The sequence below is a fragment of the Chiloscyllium plagiosum genome, unplaced genomic scaffold (genome assembly GCF_037043375.1).
Source record: "Chiloscyllium plagiosum isolate Xiang-an unplaced genomic scaffold, Cpla_swu_hap1 HiC_scaffold_6, whole genome shotgun sequence".
Lineage (NCBI taxonomy): Eukaryota > Metazoa > Chordata > Chondrichthyes > Orectolobiformes > Hemiscylliidae > Chiloscyllium > Chiloscyllium plagiosum.
The window spans coordinates 30,568,300-30,593,123 of NW_028270144.1; the positions used below are offsets into that span (position 1 = coordinate 30,568,300).

The 24,824-nt window shown below is 41.1% G+C and overlaps 1 protein-coding gene and 1 long non-coding RNA gene across 7 annotated transcripts in view; one reads left to right on the forward strand and one right to left on the reverse strand.

Annotated features, from left to right (window-relative positions):
* Positions 1–24,824, forward strand: part of LOC122550529 (LIM domain only protein 7) — a 229,781-nt gene that overhangs the window by 69,516 nt on the left and 135,441 nt on the right. For all 6 annotated transcript variants that reach the window (XM_087987949.1, XM_087987954.1, XM_087987953.1 and 3 more), the window contains exon 4: positions 4,793–4,862. In XM_087987949.1, coding sequence (XP_087844075.1) covers positions 4,793–4,862 — 70 coding nt within the window. The remainder of the gene's footprint in view (positions 1–4,792; positions 4,863–24,824) is intronic.
* Positions 19,054–24,824, reverse strand: part of LOC122550530 (uncharacterized) — a 31,759-nt gene continuing 25,988 nt past the window's right edge. Inside the window, exon 3 of the long non-coding RNA XR_015757406.1 lies at positions 19,054–20,062. This is a non-coding gene — a long non-coding RNA (uncharacterized LOC122550530). The remainder of the gene's footprint in view (positions 20,063–24,824) is intronic.

Here is a 24,824-nt window from a genome sequence, read left to right on the forward strand (position 1 = left end):
GCATAACCATGGCCATCTTTGGAGCAGCTAATGTTGTCAAAATACTGCAGATGCTGGAAATATGAAACAGAGCACTTTGGAGATGCTGAGCATTTGCCTTTGGAACTTCTGAAAATTCTTTTAATATTTTATTGGGTGGCACGGTGGCATAGTGGTTAGCACTGCTGCCTCACAGCGCCAGAGACCCGGGTTCAATTCCCGCCTCAGGCGACTGACTGTGTGGAGTTTGCACGTTCTCCCCGTGTCTGCGTGGGTTTCCTCCGGGTGCTCCGGTTTCCTCCCACAGTCACAAAGATGTGCAGGGTCAGGTGAATTGGCCATGCTAAATTGCCCGTAGTGTTAGGTAAGGGGTAAATGTAGGGGTATGGGTGGGTTGCGCTTCGGCGGGTCGGTGTGGACTTGTTGGGCCGAAGGGCCTGTTTCCACACTGTAATGTAATCTAAATCTATTATGACATTTGGATGTTATTTTTCCAAAATCACCGGGTCATTAATTGTACTGGTAGTGAATCTTCATTTCCAGAGATATTGTGTCAATCTATAATAAAGATGTAATATTGTGGATGCTGGAAATTTGCAACAAACAAAACATTGGAGAAGCTCAGCAAGTCTGGGGGCATCTGTGAAGAACATCCAAATAGCATTGGGGAGGGTGGTGTTTGGGCCAATCTGTGTTGAGCTTTCTGATCCTTATGACGAGGTACAAAATTGGCTTCAGGCAGTCTTTGCCAGTGTCTCTATATCTCACTTAATTGCTTCGATACTTTTCTAATCAACTTGCACATCATAACATCTTGGAACCTCTGCAGCAGGTGGGACTTGAGTCCAGGACTCCTAGCTCTGAGGTAGTGGCATTACCATTGTCACAAGAACCCTTCACTTAATTACTTAATGATGGATGAAGAAACAATTGCCCTTGACTTTAGATATTCTTACCGATCCATTGATAACTGATCAGGGTACTGAAAGGTACAGCTATTAAAAGTCAGATTTAGGGTAAATGAAATGTGGAGTGGAGGGGTTGGGGTGTGTTGGTGGAGGAGTCTGGTTACCTGTTCCAGAGTCTGCGTGACACATCTGGTTCATCTTGTTTGTTAATAATCAGTGGAAGGCATAGGTTGTTTTGCTGAGAAGGTGCAAGGTATCTGTACTTGGAGGCAATTACGACATTGAGTCTACAGTGAATGGATATACTCTCCAATCTCCCAACAAGGATGTCAGATACTGGGTTGTTAACAGTGTGCTGTAAACTGTCAATTTACTTTTAGAAACTTGACAACAGGAAAAGGCCATTAATCCCATTGAGGCTCTCCTGCCATTCAATCTGCTTGTGACTGACTGACTGACTGAACACCAGTGCATTTCACACCTCACTATCCCTGTAATATTGAATCTATACATTGCACAAAGTGGGTATTTGACCCATTAAGTCTGCTGACAAAGTAGAATTTGGTCAAAAGCACTTTTTGTCATTTTGTTACAGTGACATTTTTTTGCTTTTATGCTCCATCTGCCTCTGAAGTGAGAAATTTTCTTTTGACATGCAATAAAATTAGCAAATTATACCTTTCGAGGATGCTTCTGGAGTTTTGATTCCAAGAACTCGTGTGTATCGTAACTATCTGGTGATTTTTGGTGAAATGCAAAAATAAATTGCCTCAGTAATGAATCTGACCTACTTATCCGAAAATGTAATACCCTGACAAACTCCAGAACGAATACTTAATACTGTTGCTCACAAGTTTAATTAAATTAACTAGCTTGCTTGCTTGCATGCATCGCCTAATGGTTTCTGTGTCAGTCTCATCCCTCCCTCAATATCCAGGGGAGAAGACGTTGGTCTCTTCTTTCAATCATGCATTGCTGCTTTTAGATTGCCATTTCCATTACAAGTCATAAACTAAGAGGAAGTGAGGACCGCAGATGCTGGAGATCAGAGATAAAAATATGGTGCTGGAAAAGCACAGCTGGTCAGGCAACATCAAGGAGCAGGACAGTTGATGTTTCAAGCATAAGCTCTTTATCAGCATTCCTGATGAAGAGCCTATGCTTGAAACGTTGACTGTCCTGCTCCTCAATGTTGTCTGACTGGCTGTGCTTTTCCAGCACCTTACTTTATGGCATAAACTAGGTCAGAAGTCAGAACATTAGGTTGTAGTGCACTTAAAATTACAAGCTTTCAGAGTACTTCCCTTGACGAAGGAGCAGCACTCTTAGTGCTTGTGATTTTTAAGTAAATCTATTGGACTATAATGTAGTGTCTTGTGAGTTCTGACTTTGTCCACCCCTATCTAACACCGGCATCTCCCCATCCTGTCATGAACTATACTGCTGTTAGAGAAGACACTATTCAAAGCTTTGGAGTCAAACTGATGGAAAAATTACCTGTGCATGTGCTCATTTATTAGGCGATTTAATCCAATGATGGCAAAAAAAATGTTCATGACGTGTTCCAAAATCGTAAGTAAATCCAACTGCATGTGTGCTCAACTTTGGGATATGATAAAGAACGTTACTGGAGTGGTCATAGTTAGTCCTTTTGTCGCATTCATTCTGGACTCTGAAGTGTGTGTTCCTTGCAAAAGCAAGCTACTGCAGGGAATTGGGGTGGAAAAAATAGAAGTACTTAGCAGTACAGGCAGCATCTCTGGAGAGAAGCAGCATTAGTGCTTCTGGTTAAGCTGCGTTTTTGTCAGAACATCTTTTTTTTTAGTTACTACATTTAGATTAGTGTGTACTATTGTTGCTGCAGCTTTTCATGGGTATAGGTACCTGTGGCATGTTGAGAGTAGATAACTACCTTCCTAAACTGGAATACAAAGCACCTTGGATTATGTTCGCAACTGTTTTCCACACTTTGCCTGAACTGTTCAACTGGATTGCCTGATTAGTTATTAATTGGTTAATGTTGACTTGCATGGAAGGCTTCCATCTGTGTTTTATTTAAACAGAGGCATTCATTTCTATATAGTCCCCTTGCCCTTTGCTAAATTCTATCCTGTTGCTGTCCAGCATTAAATTGCCTATGTGAAACTGAATGGAAACAATAGAAGCCTCTTTTCACTCTGTTAAGAAAGTGATCATCTGCCAGAGTTTTGTTCGTTCATGTTTTCCGTCGAACCAGATAGGCAATCCCACAGAGCAACCTTGTCAAGCAGTTGGTGCATTGCCAGATTGTCTTGAGATTGCCACCAGGAGTTGTCAGAAAGTTCTAATGTGAAACTGCCATCATTCTTGGAACAATGCATCCATCATGTCATCTTTCAACCTATTTATATTCTACAATGTTATTGTAGTTTCATTTTTAATAATTTTTGTGGACTTGTGGAGTTTGAAGGGTTGAGAGTATCTGGGTTTCATTGTAATGAGGACTGTGAATGGACAATGAAACTTTTTTTAAACTAGGCAATACCCAAAAGTCCTGTCTTGTGACAACTGCTTGTTTAGGAGCCCCCCACCCCACCCCACTTATAGCTGTGTTTCTGATGATCAGGTTGCAGCTTCTGTTTTGGAGGATGTATGTTTTGGATTTTTTTAGTTTGCCAGCCTGGGAAGGGAAGGAGCTGTTTGAGTCTGAGCATTTGATGGTGCTCAGGTTGAAGAATAACCAGATGAATGCTAGATATTTTTCTTTCCTGAGTAAGCTGCATTGCCAATAACCCCAGCAATTCGTGTTTGTCGACATCATCTTTTTGCACCAGAATGTCTCACTGAGCAACTCACACTTCCATTTTCTTTAACCTTCAAGATCTAAGACTTATTGGCAGTGTTTTTCCACCAAAGTGAATCTCCACAGAGAAATTCATTTATTTTTTCCTTTGTGTGGTGTATGTGTGTATTTGTGCATATGTTTCAGGTTTTTAGACTGGTGTACGTTTTAATACTTGCATATTAAACCTGTTTTGCATTGTCATTGAATAAGGTTTGCTTATAAGGTAATTTTGTGTTCAGTAGAGAATCCTGGTTCATAGGTATCTTTACTTTTAATCGAACATTAACCAGATAAGAAACGGGGGGAGAGGGGGCGTTGGATTTATGCTGGACCCTTGGATCAGTGGAAGTAGAGCAAGTCAGTAAGCTCCTCCCATCTCAGTTGTAACAACAGTTTGACGTATTGTTGTTCAATTGTTGTTGCTTCCTTCATAAGCTGCTTGGTATTGATCTTGATTTCTGGGTGGGCTGTATGTTTGCACTTGTGACTAGTTTTTATTGTAAAGCTGACTCAGCCAATTTACCTTGTCCACTACTGTCAAATGCAGTGGCACAATTTAGATTCTTTTCTGTGCCAGTTGTGGCATCCCGCAATTGTTTCCTATTTACATCAGTTATTGTAACCTGTCTTTATGTTTTGCCATCCAAATTGCCACTTGTAGGTAATGTCAATGTTGGTACATAAACATTAAGGTACTGTAAGCCAGACAGGTAATGAAAGTCTAGCTTTGTTTTGAGACTGCACCTTCACCACAAACGGTTATTTTAATTTTGCGATTACTTTAATACTCCAGTAATCATGATCAAGCATAAACTAGGGTTCTCTGTTTAAATACTATTTTGCTTCTGTTGCTAATGTATGGTCTTATCTGTTTGATATTTCAGTGAAGTGCATTAAAATTAATCTTTGTAATCTCTATGAAACAGTGTTTGCTTCATATTCAGTGTGATTGTAACTAATTTAACTTTTGTACATACTGAAACAAAGCAGTCCATTTCTAATACAACCATGCCATTTGTAATTTTGCTGAATGTGCAAGTAATTACGGACAAGTAACTACTTGTTTTTCTCTTTTTCCCAGACTAGTTAACAAGATAAAACCAGGTGTCAGTAAAAAGATCAACCGCCTGTCCACACCGATAGCTGGTCTGGTAAGTTGAACACTGTTGAAATAATTTCTCCGTTTTCTAGTAAATCATATAATTATACTTGGGGACCAGGTACTTACAGTCTTTCCCAATGATTTGGATGTGGGTCTCAGATGTAACTTTCCCAAGTTGGTAGAGAATGCCAACTAAGTGGGCTTGTATGTTGTGAGGAGGATCCAAAAGGCTTCAAGGGGATTCGGAGAGCCTGAATGAGTGGGTCGGAGCAGGGCAGATGGAAAGTGATGTGAATATGTAGGAAGAACAGAGTTGCAGTGTAATTCTGAAATGATGAGAGATTGGGAAGTATTCATGTCCAAAGGGACCTGGGCGTCCTTTATCATGGGTTACTGGAAGTTAGCAAGCACATCCAGCAAACTTAGTAAAACAAATTCAATATCAACCTTTATCACGAGACAATTTGAGTACAGTAATAAATGTGACTTGCTTCAACCTCAGCGAGTGAGACTGTACCTGGCACACTGTGTGCAGTTTTCATTCCCTTTGCCCAGGGAAGACTGTTTGCCAAAGAATATGCAACAGAGGTTAAACATACTGATTTCTGGGATTGCAGAGTTCTGAGGCCAGACTGAGAGAACTTAACCTTCACTCCCTCGAGTTTAGAAGAATGAGGGCTGATCTCATTAAGATTGGTGTGTTGGTTTGTGTTTTTAATTTCGAAGGGGTAGAGAGAGTAGATCAGAAAATACCCACACTTTTATTGCTGTTGGGGTTTACAATTTGGACGCACTTTTAGAATAATAGGCAAACAATTTTGGACTGAAGTGAGGAATTCCATCACTAAGGATAATGAATAATTATAATGCTCTATCTGAGAGGTGTAGAAGCTCAGTAATTGAGCATATTCAAGACAGAAATAGATTTCTAAAGACATAATGCCATCAAGGGATGTGGAGGTAGAATGGGAACATGGCCTTGAGAAGATGATGATTCACAATCTGGAATGGTGCAGCAGGCTTGATGGGTTAAATGCCCTATTTCCACATTGTTTTGCCATGAAACCTGCTCTGAAGAGCAATAAGGGTACTAGTTCTTAATTTCAGATCCCCATGGCCTGGTGGTAATGTTGTGAAGATGTGAGTGTACTGTACCTTAAGAGTTAAAAGCAACCGAACGACAATCAATTTAAATTACAGTGGAAACTCGATTATCTGAATGTGATGGGTGGGCACTATTTCGTTCGGATAATCGATTATTCGGAAAATCGATTTAAATGCCTTTCCTCTGGGGCTCGGAGTTTTAAAGTCTGCTCCCCATTCAGGAGACTAGCAGCAGCATACATTTGTGTGACACCCTCCTCCCAATACCGCCCTCTGCCACCCAGCACCACCCCCCCCAAACCCAGTTCAACCCTGTCCCACCCTGTCCCCGCCCCCCAGCACAAAGCGCGCGAGCCTCCGTCCGCAACACCGCCCCCGCCTGCTCCCAGAACCCCATCCAACCCCGCTCCAATCCCCGGCCCCCAGTCCAACCCTGTCCCTGCCTCCCCCTCACCCCCGTCCACACCCATCTCCTCTCCCGGAGAGCCGGGCTGGACACCAACAACCAGACTGCAGCTGCCTTTATACGGTAAGTCTCCAAATAGTGTGCGTGCGTGCACACAGCCACACACACAACTTTTTACTGCAACTTTTTGACAGGTTCCAGGTTTGCCCTGTACAGGACAATGTCAGAGATTATTCCTGGGAAGCTGGAGGGGAAGGGGGTGGTTAGGGTACACCCCTGTGTAGAACTCCAGGGAAAGTGTGGGGAGAGAGAGAGGGCGGGAGGTCAGTCATTTGGAGATGGTGCCTGTTTAATCACTATAAACAAAAGACACGATCACTGTTGGAAACACTTCTTTGATGTAACATTACTATCGGGACCTCTATCTCCTTCGGATAATTGGCATTTGGATAATTGAGGTTCCCCTGTATACATCGAAAAATACCAAATTCCAATCCAGTTTGAACTTAGTATATTGGCAATCTTAAAAGCCCATGACCCAATCCAATGCTTTGGGGGTATAAGACCGGGGAAAATTGAACAGTTGAGAGGAGAATCACCCAGCTTATCATATGTGAAAAGTCAGCCAGACAAATAACTTTCTTAAAAGTACCTTTATTGATCAGTAACCTGTGAAGCAGAATCCCTAAGACGACGACACAGGAAGATCCACAAAAGAACCAAAAGCTGCTTGGCTTTGAGATAAGGTTGTTTTGTAAGTCAGACTAGTATTGTAGAGGGGAAAGTAAAAGATAGTTTAGAGGAAGGAGTTGTAAATAATTAGCTAATCATTTTCTCTTATACTTTAAGAAATAAAGTTGTTAATTTTTACTTTCAAGTAGTTCTTGACCTATCGAATTTTAACAGATTACTGCATGGGATAAATCTTTTGTGTTGAGAGTTTTAAATTAGCAGAGGGGTTTACCCCATGTCATCATAATAATATACCTTAGAACTCTGAAATATTATTCATTTTTTCTAGAGAGTTGTGGGATGAAGAAAGAGGCTAGCAAACCTTTAAATTTCCTGCACTGTACATTGGAAGCTTACTGTTTCTAATAAATTTTGAATTTATTATTTTCCGTTCTTAGACAGCAATCAGATCAAATATGTTTTATTGGTTAGTCTGACTCCAGTACATCTGGAATTTAAATGTGGTACCATGTTAAGGATCTTCCTACATGTGTGGAGGGAGATGCAAAACTAGTTGCAACAATTGCTCATAATTTCCCTTTTTGATTTTAAATAGATGTTTGTTATTTCATACCCACTCTTGAATATAACTAATACAAATCCATGATTGTCACTATTAGCCTAAAGCTGCTATTGAAAATTGTCTTGAGCTTTAGGTAAGAACAAGTACTTGTTTCTGACATGGGATAATTATATTACCATTCAAACTGTAAATTTTGGTTTGAGTTTCTTCATTGCATCATTTTGCAAGATGTTTGTGAGGTTCCTGCATTTCAGAGTCTTAGATGTACAACACAGAAACAGTCCTTTCGGTCCAACTTTTCCATGCCGACCAGATATCCTAATCTAGTCCCATTTCCCAGCACCTGGCCCATATCCCTCCAAATCCTTCCTATTCATATACCCATCCAAATGCCTCTTAAATGTTGCAATTGTACCAGCCTCCACCACTTCCTCTGGCAGCTCGTTCCATACACGCACCACCGTCTGTGTGAAAAAGTTGCCCCTTAAATTATTTTTATATCTTTCCCCTCTCACCCTAAACCTATGCCCTCTAGTTCTGGACTCGCCCATCCCAGGGACAAGACTTTGTTTATTTAACTTACCCACGTCCCTCATGATTTTATAAACCTCCAAAAGTCATCCTTCATCCTCCAATGCTCCAGGGAAAACGGCCCCAGCCTATTCAGCCTCTCTCTGTACCTCAAATCCTCCAACCTTGGCAAAATTCTTGTAAATCTTTTCTGAGCCCTTTAAAGTTTCACAACATCCTTCAGATAGGAAGGTGACCAAAATTGTACGCAATATTCCAACAGTGGCCTATCAAATATCCCGTACAGCTGCAACATAACTTGCCAAGTCCTCTTTGGCTATTTTTTCTCTTCCTCCCATGTATGTTTCAAACTGGTTGGCAGTGTGTTTTTGATTCACCTTTTCTGGTCAAATTAGTGTGCTCATTGTAGAATGGTGTCTGTTGTATAAACTAACTTCCAGGGGTTATCTTTTGGAACAAGTACCTTGAAAGGTTGAGAAAGTTGAGCATCTCTCTGGAATTTCGAACAATGAGAGCTGATCTCATAAAAACACCAAGTGCTGAAGGGAATTGACAGGATGAGCATTGGTAGTTTGCTTCTCTGGCTGGCTGGGGGAATATAGAACAAGCAGGATACAATTCCAGAATAAACTATCGTTTGGGACTGGGATAAGAAATGTCTTTACTCAATGAGTAAAAACATCTCAGTTCTCTACCCAAGATTGCTTTATTGGCAAGTGCAATCAAGACTATATTTTGTGTCTCAAAGAATTGTGATATGGGGAGCTAGTAGGAAAGTGGAGCTTAAACAGAGGATTGTCCAAAAATTGTTGAATGGTGGAGCAGGCTTGGAGGACCTTCCTCCTATATATGTTTTGAAACTATTACATATTGAGACATTTGCATGGTTTTCAGGGTTTATTATACACAATAACAACTCAGACATTAATGGAAAAGATCATGCGCTCTGGACGCTGAAAATCTGAAGTAAGACCTCTAAATGTTGCTCTGCAGCAACTCTCCCAGGTTCCTTCAACAGCACCTTTCAAATCTGCACACTGGAGAACAAGGGCATCAGATGTGTAGAAAGATCACCTGCAAATTGTCCTCCCAATACATAACATTATTCCTCTTTCTAGCAATACTGTGGATGTACTTACACCAGATTGGCTGCAGATTTCAGAATGGATCCAACCTGTTTTGAATGGTTAAAGATGGTCAAATATTTTGTGCTTGTCAGTAATTTCCCTTTTTTAAAAGAAAACTGTGTTTACACATCAACTTGACTGATTTTGTGACTTGTCTGATTATCACTTTGTTTGACTTGTACCATTTGCCTTTTGTCTTTGATCTCTCCTGCCCTACCTCTCCCATTCCCAATTGTCCTTTCTGCCTTGCTACCCTCTCATTTCTCTCTGCCCCTGTTTCCCTGGCTGTCCTCTTGCCTAAAGCATGTTACATCTCAACTCACTCCAGGCCCTGGTGAAAGGGTGATGAACTGAGATGTATTTGTTACCCACTCTACTGATTCAGCTTGACCTGCTAAGAATTTCTAGCATTTTTTTGTTTGTATAACTCGAGCAGGCTCTTTTGCATTTTAGAAATGCTATTGATGCCTGAGATGCAAAGAGCAAAATTCAAAAAGGTTTGCTTGTGGGCACTGCCTTTATTTTTCACATTCATTACCATATTTTCCTACTCCTCCCCTTTGAGCCTGTTGAATTGAATTATCTCTGAGGTATGTGCAGTGGTTTTCCCTCCCTACAACAAGTGTTGCCAGGTGTTGGTGTGTACAAACAAAGCAAATATTTTGCATAGTGATGATCAGGATTTATTTCTGCCCCATGTTAAGATGTTATGTTATACGGAGCAGAAGGTTCCTGGTTTCAGTTCTGGTCTGTACCTCATTAGTGAGGCTCACACTTGGCTATGTCTTGAAGTTGCTATTTACTACACTTCAACTGGAGTTTAAAAAGGGAAAAATAGGTTACAGACACTTTTTTTTGTGACTGGAAATCACTGACATCTGGAAAGTTCTTGGCTTTCACTCAAGTCATGAGCGATTCAACATATAGGGTTGCTGGAGTCTGGAATGATGTTGAGAGATATGAATTGGGGTCAGTGTTATAATAGACACTGTTCGTTCAAAAATTATTTTCCAGTTGATTGAAGAAGATCACTACACATAGCTAAAAACTAACTGGAATACAGCAATTTAAACATGACTCAGAATTTTAAGTCTTTCAAATTGCGATGGTAGGTTTTGAATTTATGACCTCTTTGATGACTGCTGTATCTGTGGTCAGTAAAATATGTAGGGGTGTGGGAAACTAAATTAATTTCTAACCTGTTATGTTAACGACACGATTGTGAATGCCATCCAAAATGTTATGCTTTGATCAAATGCATCTGTGTGGGGTGGATCCACCAGACCTTTGATTGTACCAGCTAAATGCTCTGAGAATTTCTGTGCTTGCTCATTCATATTTCCTTGCTCCAACTCATTAATCAGCATCGATCTTAGTGTAGCACTTTTACTAATCAGACAGAGATCTCACCTTTTGATGGATTTGTGCTTGAACAGCATTTAGGCATTGCAACTTTTACATAACATTGTAGCTGTTAACATAGAAATTGAATTCTCTCATCCTTCCATAAATGAAAGTGAACTTCTTTGAGCACAAATGTGAAATGCAAGAAGCGATTGCTATTTTGAAATATTATCTGACACTGAGTAGCTGTATCCTAAACTCCTGTACACCTTGGCAATCTGTCTAGTAATGCCTATTTGAACCCTTAGCTCCAAATATTTAGTGGTAAAGGGAGGCTGTGGCATTAGTTGTATTGACAATGGGCCAGAGTGTCAGGATTAATGTTTTAGGGGCACTGGTTTGAATCTGACCATGGTACATGGAAAATTCTGGAGTTTAAATTTACCAAATTCAAAATTATTATATTGGTGATCATGTAACAACTGAACCTAATAGCCTTTAGGAAAGGAAGTCTGCAATTTTCAACCTGTCTGACTTGCATATCTCCAGATCCACAACAGTATGACTGATTTCTAACTACTCTTTGAAATCAGCTGGCAAGTAATTCTGTTGATGTGCAATTGGAGATGTGGGAAAAATACATTTTGTGTGGATAAAAATTGAGGCTGACTAGTGCAAGAATATCATTTGTGGATGAACAGAGTATATACAAAGAGTTGGTTTCTGGCATGGAAAATGGGATTCACTTAAATGCAGCAATTTAAATTATTTGTATCTTTTGAATTCCTTGTAAAATAAAAAGACTTGTATTCATGACCAGTAAATGTGTTGAAGTTCTTCATGGCTAATTAAGTACTTTTGAAGTATAGACACTAGGAAAAATGCTCTTAATTAAAATGGTTGTCCCTTACAGTCTTGTGACAGTTGATAGCCACAAGCAATACCTGTTCTGACCATCCACCTTACAAGTAAACCCTTTCTGCAACTATTCCAGCATTAAAGATGTTTTACATATTCTAGTGACCATTCTCCCTTAAGGGCCAACATGATCGTTCTAAATCTAAGAAAAAAGCTTTTTTAGTAGGAAATATTAACCAATTTGGCTTTCTAAGAAAATGTTAATTTTCACTCACTCCTGGAGATTCCAGTAGCACCCTGTGTTTTTCTCCCCTTGTTACTATCTAGGAATACCCTGGTTTTGTCTTTAGTGTCATGATGATGAATCATTACTCCTGGATCTCCTGTGGATATAGTGAAGAAAATGCACGCCTAAAATATGATAGTGGTAAATCCAGAGCAGTTTAATTTGGTGTCTGTTTGGAAGTAGTGTTTTGGATTATACTCAGTTGGAGGGGGATGCAGGAATGTCCCATCTAATGGGTGTCAATGAACCTTGAAAATGAAGGCTTCAATGGAAGAAATTAATTGCAAACTAATCTCTTAATCTCACATGAATGATCCTGATATTTTATTTCTTTCATGCATATATAGGTATGGGGGTTAAAAACCACTTTCAGTCCTGTTTTGTGCGTAATGGAGGTAACAGCTGAGAAAATCCCAAGCCACACTTGCACTGCAGGTTAAAAAAGGAAGACTCTTACTGTCCTTGCTGGAAGCCAGACAGCAAGTGAAACTGATATTGAGAGGAAACAGCAAGATCTTCCAAATCGCCCACAAAACCAAGCATCTCAGTCAATCACTCATCAATGAGCATAAGTACTACACATAACAGAAACAGTGTTCCATTGCCTGCTGTTCATTGAGTATTGATCAGTCTCAATATTCATTTTTAAACTTTTTGTCTTTTGATTCATCTCGTACTTCTGATCAGTACGCACATGCGTTGTAATTATTTTTTTGGTTTAGTGGCTAATGAACTCTCCCTTTTTGACAACTCAAAGTCTAGTCAAATTGCATCTCTTAAAACATAATTTTGAGTGGGAGAAAGGTATTCATGAGAAAAGGTATCTTTTAAATTAACCTTTTTGTGACCAAATGTAGGAGAGGAGGGTGTTGAGAAAAAGAAGAGCAGCCGAGTTGATCCTCCTTGCTGAGCAGCTAGACAATTATTGGGAATTGCACACCCCCCCCCCCCCCTCAAAAACTGCACTAAATAGGTGGCCTTACCTGGGGACTACTGGGGACTAGTTGTAATACTATCTAATACTATCTCTGGGGGCCATTCCTGTTGTCAATTTCAGAACCCAGGAATGCCTTCCTTGGGGTGAAATGAAATCTCATGATATGTTACCACCTTCAGGAAGGAGGACCATGAAAGGAGAAAACTTCTCTTTTAAAGAGAGACTTAAATTATTCTTAGGGGTAAATGCCAAGAATGTAATTGAGATATTGTCCTTGCTGACAAACTAAGCTCAGCAATATACAGGGACTGAAATGAAGCGAATGGGATTCAGCTGCTACCTATACCACCATATTTAGATTAGATTCCCTACAGTAAAGAAGCAGGCCATTTGGCCCTACAAGTCCACACTGACCCTTTGAAGAGCAACCCACCCACACCTATTACCCCACCCGATATTTACCCTTGACTAATGCACCTAACACTATGGGCAATTTAGCATGGTCAATTCACCTAACCTGCACATCTTTGCACTGAGGGGAAACCGGAGCACCTGAAGGAAACCCATGCAAACACAGGAAGAATGTGCAAACTCCACAGTCGCCTGTGGGAATCGAACCCAGATCCCTGGTGCTGTGAGGTCACAGTGCTAACCACTGAGCCATCATGCTGCCCCTAATGGGGCTCATTTCTTCATTGACTTGTACTGTTGCGAATTCTGAATCCTCCAGCCTTGTTGGAAATGATTGAAAATATATATGAAAAGATTCAATATCCCTGATATTCCTGGCACACCGCAATTCTTAAACAAATCCAAATAACTTTTAAGATATCTGAATCTGAAAGATTATCTTCTGAGTGATATACTGATTTATGCGAAAGACAAACAATGACAATCAAATGCATTCTCCCCAACCTTATTTCCGTCTCGCTCTCCTGTTCCCTTGCATACATCATTTTACTGATAAATTTGATACTTTCTTTGCAAAGAACCTGCACTAATGACAATGCCTAACTAAATGAAAGCAAAAAAACTAGTTCTTAATGCAAGCCTCAGTATAAAAGTTAATACCTGTCTTGAGTACTCACTGACATCATTAATGCAGGACTACCTTAATCTTCTCTGACTTACTTTGTCCATTTCCTATTATTTATCCCTCTGGAAATTTTAATAGTAAAAAGATTACATGAGCAAATACCTTGAAGGCACCAGGAATGAATGCGATTTCTAACTTGTCATGTGTTGACATTCAGTCAAGAAAAACATGTTGGAATGAGCATAATTATATCCTTTGTCAGTGTGTTTCTAGGCTTTTGAGGATTCTGTTATACACATAACAGTCTCACCCTGTGGAAGCTGCAGGTGTTTCATCAAGGATGACAAATGCATTTGGAGGAGGAAAATCTCTGCAATAACTAAAATATTGTAATAAAAGTACAATAAGTGTGTGCTCTTGTTGTACCTGAGTCATTGTGGTTTGGAACATACTCATTGGCTCGTAAATAGAATTCTTTGGCATTGTGAATAAAGTTGCAGCCTCCACTTAACTCATGTTCATTAAATGAAGCAGTCATGTAAAGAGGTTTCATTCTTTCCCTTTCGGTAGATTACAAAGTTGTAATGTGCAGCCTTGACTGTTTTGTTTAGATAAGTAAGGCATTTGAAGATGAAATTCTATTCAATTCTAGAAAGATCTGTCTTGGGACTGGAGTTGAGAAAGAATGCATTCTGGGATAAAGAGACTGGGTTTCTGTCTTTTGCTCCCCGACCTGTTCTGTAAAACCAGTGCTGCATGAATAAAATTACCTTATAAATAAAATGGCATTTTGGCAAAATGGTGTGAAGTTAGGCTGTCCTTTCAATCACCATTATGATATTAGAGAAATTTGTTTGCTATGCATATTGTTTGGATTCCTGAGAGGCAGGCAAGTTGTAGTTCACTACCTTGCGCCAATGAGTTTGTTATACTGATAAGTCACTTGAGAATAGAGTCTCATAGCACTATTGTTTCCTGGGGATTGAGGTAAGTTTGCACGGTGCCACTAGAAGCATGTGAACACACTTCTCTCAAGTACCTTGGACAAAAAAAATCCTATATCCTGTTTTAGGTAGGGAGATATTCTGCAGAATATCTGCTGTGCTCGTGCATATAAATTCAAGTGTTTGTGCTACAATTTGGTGTTTTTTCTTAATTCTAATTCACAAATATTATTAATCTTTATCCCATGTTAGCAATATCAACTTCCCAGCACCATTAATTCATTGAACCTATATAGTTGCATCTTCATAACACACTATTGTGGGATGTTAGCACTATTTAATTTGAATTCCAAAGACTTGGGAACATTGTAGAAAGGATCATTGAGGTGTGAGAGCAGTGGAATAAGTAGTCTATTTTTAATTTCTTCCTTCATGGGTTGTGAGTATCACTGCAAAGCTTTGCATTTATTAGCTATCGCCAGTTCACCTTGAAGGTGGTGGTAGACTGCCCTTTTGAATCATTACAGTCTGTACTGAAGGTACTCCCACAGCACTGAGTATATGAATAGCTAGGACTTTGATCCAGCTTTTGAAGTTATTTCTAAGTTGGGTTGATGTGGAGATTGGATTGTAGGTGGTGGTGTTCCTGTGCTTATTTGGTTCCTACTCTGTTTACTATCTTAAACATGCATTCATTTCACCACTGATACATTTTGCCCATCACATGTACCAACAAGATGCAACGCAACAACTCACCAAAGCTTCAACATGCCTTTCCAACCAAGATTTCTGCTACCTGTGAAAAAGGAAGGCCCGAGAACAAAGAATTGAGGAACTGACACTATTGAAGCCTTTACTGGAACAGTTAGGCTCGGGTAAAGACTAACTGTGGAGCATAAGTCTTCAGTACTTTTGCTGGAATGTTTTTTGTGTACATGGCTTTCTCACAAGACATACACTTGGCCAGTTCTTGATTTCACATGGAGTGAATTGAATGGGCTGAAGATTGACTTCTGTGACTGTGTAGGCTTCAGTTGGAGGCTGAATTAGTTCAGCTGGAAAAACTCAGCAGCTCTGACTGCATGACTAGAGAGAGAAACTGGTTAACATTTTGAGTAGACGACAGTGAGGACTGCAGATGCTGGAGATCAGAGTCAAGATTAGAGTGGTGCTGGAAAAGCACAGCAGGTCAGGCACCATCTGAGGAGCAGGAAAATCGATGTTTTGGGCAAAAACCCTTCATCAGAAATCATTCCTGATGAAGAGCTTTTGCCCGAAATGTCTATTTTTCCTCCTCTGTTAACATTTTGAGTCTAATCTGACAGACTGAATTCTAAAGAAGAGTTATTGACTCAGAACATGCTCATCTGGGCATTTTGGCTTAGTGCCTGCCTTTTTCCCATACCCTCTTTTCTCTTAAAAGCATCCAATACCCTTTGCAAATACCTCAGCTGACCTTGCCTCCACCACACTTCTAGGGAGTGAATCCAAACCTCGACCACTTGAGTATGGGGAGTGGGGGGGAAATGAAGTCTTATTTCTGCCTTTCATTTGCTTTTTCAACAAGACACCTTGAAATTGCTCCTTCTGCTGCTTGATCGTTTTGAGTGGGGACAGTTTCTCCCTATTTACTCTGTCCAGCCCTGTCATGATTTTGAAATCTTCTATCAAGTCTTTTGGCGGCCTCTTCTCAAAGGAGAAGAATCCCAACCTTTCCAATCTTGCCTTGTAACTGAAAATTCTCATTCCTGGAACCGTTCTCATAAACCTGTTCTGCACTCTCTCTCTCAAATGCTTTCACTTCCTAAAGTGTGGCACCCAGTACTGTGCACACTACACTAGCTGAGATTTAACCAGTGTCCTTACACATGTTTATATGCCATTCCTACTGTTCTATTCCATTCCCTTATTAATGAAACCTGGAATGCTATATTCCTCATTAACAGCTATCTCCACCTGTCTTGCCACCCTTTGAATGACTTGTGCAAGTATACACCCAAATCTGTTTCTGCATACCTTACAAAAGGTGTGTCACCTATCAGTTCTTTGTGTTGAACTTCATCTATCACTTATCTTTCCAATCTAACGACTTATCAGTGTCCTTTTGGTGCTGTATGCTGTCTTCCTCACAGTTTAGAATTCTGCCACGTTTTGTCTGGATCAGGATCCAGATCATTAATGTTTTAGGAAAAGCAAGAGTCCCAAAACCGACCTCTGGGTGAGCTCCTCTGCAAACCTTCCTCCAGCCTGAAATATCCCCATTACCAATTACTGTTTCCTGTTGCTCAGCCAGTTTTGTGTCCATGTTGCTCCTGACCCTTCTATTCCATGACACAACACTTTCCTCCCCAAACCAAAAAAAATTGCAAATGTTAGAAATCAAACAAAAATGGAAATTGTTAATGAAACTGAGTAGTCTGGAAGCATCAGGGGGCTGGAATGTCAAGATTTCAGGTCCAGTGACCTTACTTCAAAAATCAGTGTGTTGTGTGACACTTGGTGTCAGTTGGAAGTTCATGTGTATCATATCAACAGCCTTGCTCTCATTAACCCTCTGTTATCTCTTCATAAAAAAACTTCCAAGTTAGTTAGGATGCAACTTTAACAAAAGTCTCTTCTGAGGCAGCACGGTGGCTAAGTGGTTAGCACTGCTGCCTCACAGCACCAGGGACCCGGAATCAGTTCCAAGCTCTGGAATGCCTGTGGAGTTTGCATTTTCTTAGAGTCTGCATGGGTTTCCCTGGGGTGCTTTGGTTTCCTCCCACATTCCAAAGATGTGCAGGTCAGGTAGATTGGCCATGCTATTTAAAAGGTATCTGCAGGAGTATATGAATAGGAAGGGTTTGGAGGGATATGGGCCAAGTGCTGGCAAATGGGACTAGATTAGTTTATGGTATCTGATTGGCTTGGACGAGTTGAACCGAAGGGTCTGTTTCCATGCTGTACATCATGATTCTAAATTATCCATAGTGTCCAAGGATGTGCCAGATGGATTAACCATGGGAAATGCCAGGAGAGGATAGGGGTGTGAGTCTGGGGGTGATGCTCTTTGCTGAGTCAGTATGGACTTGTTGGGCTGAATGGCCTGTTTTCACATTATAAGGATTATGAATGAGCCCATATGTTTCCATGAGACTATTAATTCTATCGATTGGGAGCCCTCCAGAAACAATCACCAAAGTTAAAACATTGGGGTTAGAACCTAATGTATTCTGTCTTCATACTGCTTTGAATTGCTGCTCAGCACGGGAGTCCTGATGGAGCAACTGAAAGAGTCAGGCAGTTGCTGGAATATTTTGTGGAACTGATCTCCCAGTTTTGGCACTAGTTCTCAGATGTAAGTAAAGAGGACTTTGTGAGGTCAATTGGATTTGAATTTCTAATTCCAAATCTGATGCTGAAATGGAATTTTTACTCTTAATTTAGCTTCTGTAGTAACTGATAGAAACGAGCAACTTGCATAATCATCTCAGAGGGCAGTTTGTGTGGGCAATGTGGGATCAGCAGTTATTTAAAATTATCTTATTTCTTTGAAATAAAAAGCAGAATTTATATTCTGTCTTTGAAACAATTGGAAGTTTTTGTTTTTAGTGGAGCTACTCAAGGGCTTGGGAGCCAGCCTGAATATTTGAACAAGGCATTGAAAATGGAATGAGCCTTTTCTGTGAATTAATGACTTATTATCCAAATGGAAACAGATCTAGTTCATAATGGATTGCAAACTTCTTGACTTTGGAGTGGAATTTCAAAGAATAGTGTGAAAATTCCCATTTTATCACAAGACTGTGTGATGAGGATGTCACAAGGAAGGTTATTATGTGAGAATGGTCAGGTCATCAGATTATTTGAGAACAAATTTACAAACAGATATTATAGTCGAATCACAAAGTCTTGTGGAATCTTCCCAAGCCCTGAATGATGAGCTATGGTGAATAATTTGGGAGAATCGTGAGGGACACTTTCCTCAATATAGAGACTGTCATATTTTCCAATCCAGTTTTGCATGTCGAGATGAGATTCTTATTAATGAGTGGTGAGAGACCAATTAACAGTGATTATCACTTATTATTAGCTAATCTCCCCTCCTTGATAAAAACCCAAAGAATTGCAAATGCTGGAAATCAGAAACAGAAATGGAAATTGCTGGAAAGGCTTAGCAGGTTTGGCAGCATCTGTTGAGAGAAATCGGAGTTAACCTCTGAAGAAGTGTCACTGAACCTGAAACATTAACCGATTTCTCTTCACACATGCTGCCAAACCTGCTGAGCCTTTCAAGCAACTTGTTTTTAATTACCTCGTTAATATGAGGTCCTCATTCTGCCATCAACTGGATCAAAACTAGAGAATTTGTGACAGGAAATTCTAAGCGGGTGCCTGGCAACTCCAACTCACTGCTTGTTCCTCCAGACCCCTGCCTTGGAGACCCGGCTCCAGTATTTCAGAGCATGGTCCATGGGCAGTGGCTGCACGGTCTAGGGACAGGAGGTTTGTTTGTTTGAGATTTTACCGATGTGGAAAGACTGAGCCTGAGACACTCTGTTCAAAAAAATTATCCTGCTTTTCATTGTGCCCTTGTTACGTACAATGCAATGGAGATAACCACGGAGTGGATATGTAAGTGCTTGGTTCTATGAGAAGGGAGCTTCAATTTCAAGCAATGTGCAGCCCTTCAAAGGGCAACAGTATTCCGCAGAGAAGCTGAAACATTAGCAGGGAGTGGTACCTGCTTTGTGTGCCTGGGACATTGACTGTATGCAATCGAGATCCAAGCCACAGGGATTCCTGACCATGCAAGATAATAAATTAATCCCACAAATTCCTGTGATGCAACAGTAATCTTTGTCTCAGAGTAATACATGTCTACCTGGAAAGATGGTATTATTACAATTTACCCATTGCACTCTGTCCATTCTGGAGTTGTTCACTTCACACCCCGGACTGTGGTTTTCCAGTGCCATGTTTTTAGACTCTGCAGCATCTGCAGTCCTCACTTTCTCCTGTTCCATGGAGGCAGCCCGATGATCACCTTCCTGAGACAGTAATGTCCCACCAGCATTGGTGGATTCCTTGGCCTTTGTGTTAGGTTGAGCAGGGCCCCTGTCACATCTGCTTGCTGCTGCCCAGCCTGATTGTGTGCTTCAATGAAGCTATGAATCACCAGCAGCTTGAGGATCCCTCCAGCCTGGGGTTGAGCAGCAGCCCTCAGAATGACTTGGTGCATTTCTTTTTTTTGGGCAGCTGCAGAGACAGTGGGATTGATGTGTTCATGACTTTAACCTAGAAAGCCTACCTTCTGAGGTGTCACTGTCTGAGCTGGTGGACAGCTTCTGAGACACCTTGTCATTGCTTCCTGTGAGGCATCTCTTCCCTTTTAGAGGTGGACGGGGTCATGTCTTACTGGGCGGCCCTCATGATTGGTACCTGCAGGAGGTAAGACACCAAATAATAGATGTTGTGACATGTTTAAAAATACCATCACCTCTTTTTTTTTTTTTTCCCCCACCTTTATCTACCTATAGCTTTCCAAGCTATCTTCCTCCCTCCACCCCCCTCCAGTCCCACCCCCTCCTATTTATCTGTCAGCCCTCTTAGCCCCCCCTTCCCCAATATCCCTGAAGGGCTTACACCTGAAATGTTGATTCTCCTGCTCCTTTTGCTACCTGACCTGCTGTGCTTTTCCAGCGCCAAGACTCTGATCTTTTTGACTCTGATCGCCAGTATCTGTAGTCCTCACTTACTCTTATTGGGAATGTAGCCCAACAACGATCCTTCCTTGTTTGCTTGAACTTGGAGATTTCCAATTCTCCACAGGAGCTCCCGGTCTTGGTCTGCAAGGGCTAAGATTCTCTCCTCGTTGTGGAGGGAAGGGATGGTGAGGAGATGAATATCTGGTACATTGCCACTTTTTTAATAAATAAAATTCATTCACAGGGTGTGGGTATCGCTGGCTGGACCAGCATTTATTTCCCATCCTTAATTGCCCAGAGGGCAGTTAAGAGTCAACCACATTACAGAAGGTCTGGAGTCACATGTAGGCCAAACCAGGTAAGGAGGGCAGTTTCCTTCCCTAAATGGCATTAGTGGATGAGATGGGTTTTTTTGGTAATTGGCAGTGGATTCATGAGGATTAGGCTCTAGATTTAAAAAAAATAATTCCATCATCTCTCGTGACAGGATTTGAACCAGGAACATTCCTGGGTCTCTGAGTTATCGCCTCCCTTTATAAGAATAATAGTGAATTTAGAACTGTTAAGGTCCGAGTGCATGTTACTTTTGTAATCCGATATTTTTCTTCCATATGACAGTTATTATGAATACGTTCTAGGTATTGAGAAATAAATACTAAGAGCTTTTCTAAAATTAAAGTTGTGGAAAGCACCTGTTATTATCCTTGATAGTCACAGCAATTGGTGTTAATATACTTAGTCTTTTGAAATAAACCTATTTTTAGTCGGATGTAACAAGGGAATGGGGCAGTATTTTGTCACATCTTGAATACTGTGTGCAGTTATGGTCTTCAAAAGGAAGGATGTAAGTGTATTGGAGGTGATTCAGGGGAGCTTACCAGATTGATAGCTGGAATGAGTGGGCTGTCTCATAACGCTGGGTTGGACAAACTCCACTTGCTTCCACTGGAGTTTAGAAGAATGTGGGATGACTTTGTTTGTTTATTGAGGTGTAAATATAGACTATAGAATCCCTACAGTGTGGAAGCGGGCCCTTCTGCCCAACAAGTCCACATTGACCTTCCGAAGAGTAATCCACCCAGACCCATTCCCCTATGCTCTACCTTTATCCCAGACTAATACACCTAACCTACACATCCCTGAACACTATGGGCAATTTAGAATGGCTAATTCAGTTAAGCTGCACGTCTTTGGATTGTGGGAGGAAACCCACACAGACACTGGGAGAAAGTGCAAACTCCATACAGACAGTCGCCTGAGGCAGGGATTGAACCCGGTGCAGTGAGGCAACAGTGCTAACCACTGAGCCACTGTACCGCCCCGGAATGATCATAAGAAGGCTTGTTTGGGAAAGGATGTTTCCTTTTGTGGCTGAGTCCAGAGCTTCAACGTGGAGGGGGAGGGGAGGGCTGGTGGCGGTATGCTTTTAGAATTATACGTCATCTTTTTATGACAGCGATGAAGGTTGTGCAATTTTGGAACACTCTGCCTTGGAGAGGGTTGAAGGCGGTGTCATTGAATAGTTTGAAGGCAGAATGAATTCTTCTGCCTAACGAGAATCTAAGGTTTCCTGAGGTAGATAGGAATGGGGAATTCAAACAGATCAGCCACCATCTTATAAATAACGGAGCAACTAGAGAGACTGAAAGTGTCTCAGTTTATAATTTGTATTACCTTCCTGAAGGGACACTTATGAATACATTTGGTTTTTCAACTGCAGTCCATTTGCAATAAGATTCTGGTAGATGTCACAAGTTATGGTGGTGAGACTTTTACTTGGACTGAGTCTGGAAAAGCATGGGTGGAAAAAAAACTTTTTTGGGGGTTGGCGGAGCAAAGAAAAGCTTGATAGGAAGGCTAAAAAAAACCTTTACACATTATGGGTACAAGGAGTTGTGTGAAGGCATAAGTAGTTGAGACGTTGAGCTGAAAGCATTGCGAGAGCAGAACTGGAATTGACAAGGTCAGAAAGGTGCAAAGTGTGATAAGTGTTGTGTCTCTCTTTATTTTGAAATCCTGCCTTCCCATTTCTTGGGTTCAGGAATGGGCTGGAAATTAGATGAGGGATAGAGAAGCATCAAAATCTTAGTGAAGCAGCAGGTGGGTACGTACAATGATGGGAATGGGTCGGAAAGATTGATAGGTGTGGGTCAGTGTGTTCACAGCAGCAGTGGTAACATGGCGGGGGGGGGGGGGGGGGGGTAAACGTTGGAGAATTGCAAATTGAATTGAAAACTGGGTAGGGATCTCAAAGATGAGCACTCACCGTGGCCTCAATGGTCTGTTGTAGCTAGATTGCTGGCATGTTCCCATTGGCAGCACTTGTGCAGTTAGTGGTGCCATCTTTCAGGTAAGATAGACAAACCAATTGCCCAATCTGCCACCTCTGGATATGCAAGGTCACATTGTACATTTCAAAAACTGATGCAGGGAGGTTGGCTTCTGGTGGCCTGACCAACATTTATCCCTCAACCAACAAATGATTGCCTGATTATTATCACATGGTTATTTGTGGGAGCTTTCTGTAAATCAATTGGCTGCCTTGCAATTGTGACTGAAGTTGAAAGAGTAGGGGAGGTGCTGGCCTCGTGGTAATGCCAGTCAACTCATAATTGAGACACTCAAGCTAATGTTCCAGGAGTATAGTACCTATTGGTCAAGGGCATTAATTAACCAGTTAGGTTTTTAACCAGAAATTTAGAGGGAACTTTGAGGAAAGCTTTTTCCACTCAGAGTATGATAGGAATCTGGAATGTGTTGCTTTGTGGTAGAAGAAACAGGAAACCTCAACCTTGAAATATCAAAGACTGGGGCAAGTAGTGGAACCACTGTAGGTAAGGTAGTAGAGCTTGTGGGCCGAAGGGCTATGTGGAATGACTGACTCTTTCTCTTTCTGTGACTACTTCATTGAAAAGTGATTCAGTATCTCCTGAAATCGTGAAGCACATAACCTAAATACAAATCATTTCTCTGAATTGAAGATTAGTAAAATCATCAGGAATCTAACACAATATGAAGGGTGCACAACAAAAAATACCTACACAGGAAATGCATGGATTGAAGGATCTCTCAATTCCAGACCTTGAAATTAAAAACAAAAGCCAGTAAGCTATTCATGTGATCATTGAATTTTTAAATAATTGCTGTGTTTAATTTCAAAATATTCCGACTTGTTTACTTATTCACAATTTCTATCTGGGATTTACAATCACATGGCAGCACCATAACACTTTGTGGTTATGTGATGTAACACTGCTTTCTTTTATAAAAAGCATACATCACCTGGCAGACCACGGAGAGTCCGTTGATAAATTGAGGTTTAACGGTTGCATTCCTGGAGCTTCTGATGCAGGATTTTGTCCGACATTGTCTTTCCTGTCTGCTCTGCGTGAAGGCATGTCCTTCGCTTGTATGCTGGTGCTTTATCCCTGAGTCTTTTTTTTTTTGGAAATTTGGCAAGTGTGGTTTGCTATAGCCTTTTATTCTTGGGAGGCAGGACCTGATCTGACCTTCGGTGGGATGGGAATGGAATTGTGCACAACTACATGAGAACTGAGCTGTCTGCACACCCCCAACCCTCCCCACTTTACGATTGAAAAAACAAAATTGGCTACATCCGGATGCATCACTCCCATTAAGAGAGTAGGTGGAATCTGCTTAGTGGTGAACTTGGAGGTAGTGTGGTGGTGTACTGAATCCTGTTGTGTTCCAGCCACACCACCAAATGAGACCCTTTAAGTGGTCACTAATTGTCAACTTAAAGCCTCATCCTGCCACTGGCATTAACTCTGCAGTGACAGAGGATAATGTATGGTCTGCTTGTCACCTCTAAATGTCAGAGTGGGGAAATGGTCCCCCTCTATTGAAAGTTCTCAGTGCCTCATTGAACAAGAGGACACTGGAGGGAGCAAAAGCCCTGGAGAGTGCCACACCCCCTACCTCCCAATCTGAGAATCTTCACCCATGCCATATTATTTACCTGAGGTCAGGTTTGCTGCATGGAGTTCCAGTGGGCATTCTTCCTGCAGCAATCATGACTGCTCGAAAGATATGGCAAACCAAATGCACTGCTGGTGCCTGATCAGCTTGCAGGTCTTGGAAGAAGAGACCTCTGCCCTTGGGATGGTCCAGAGAAATTCACATAGGTGGTCTTGCTACTGCCTGATTACCTGGTGAAATTTTTCATTAATTGTTCAAAGATGTGCAATTTAGGTGGATTGGCCATGCTAAATTGCTTAGTGTTCAGGGATGTGTAGGCTAGGGGGATTAGCCAGGGGAAATGCAGGGAAAGGGAAGGGTGTGGGTGGGATACCTTTCAAAGGGTCAGTGCAGACTTGATAGGCCAAATGGCCTGTTGATCCTTTCCATCTCGGATGTGGAAAAGTACAAGACAACTGGATTGTTGACTGTTACACCCCTGCCCAATCAAAAAAGAGAAAAGCCTAGTAATTATAAGCCAATCAGCTGAGATTATTTTTCGCAAATTGTAATCTTGT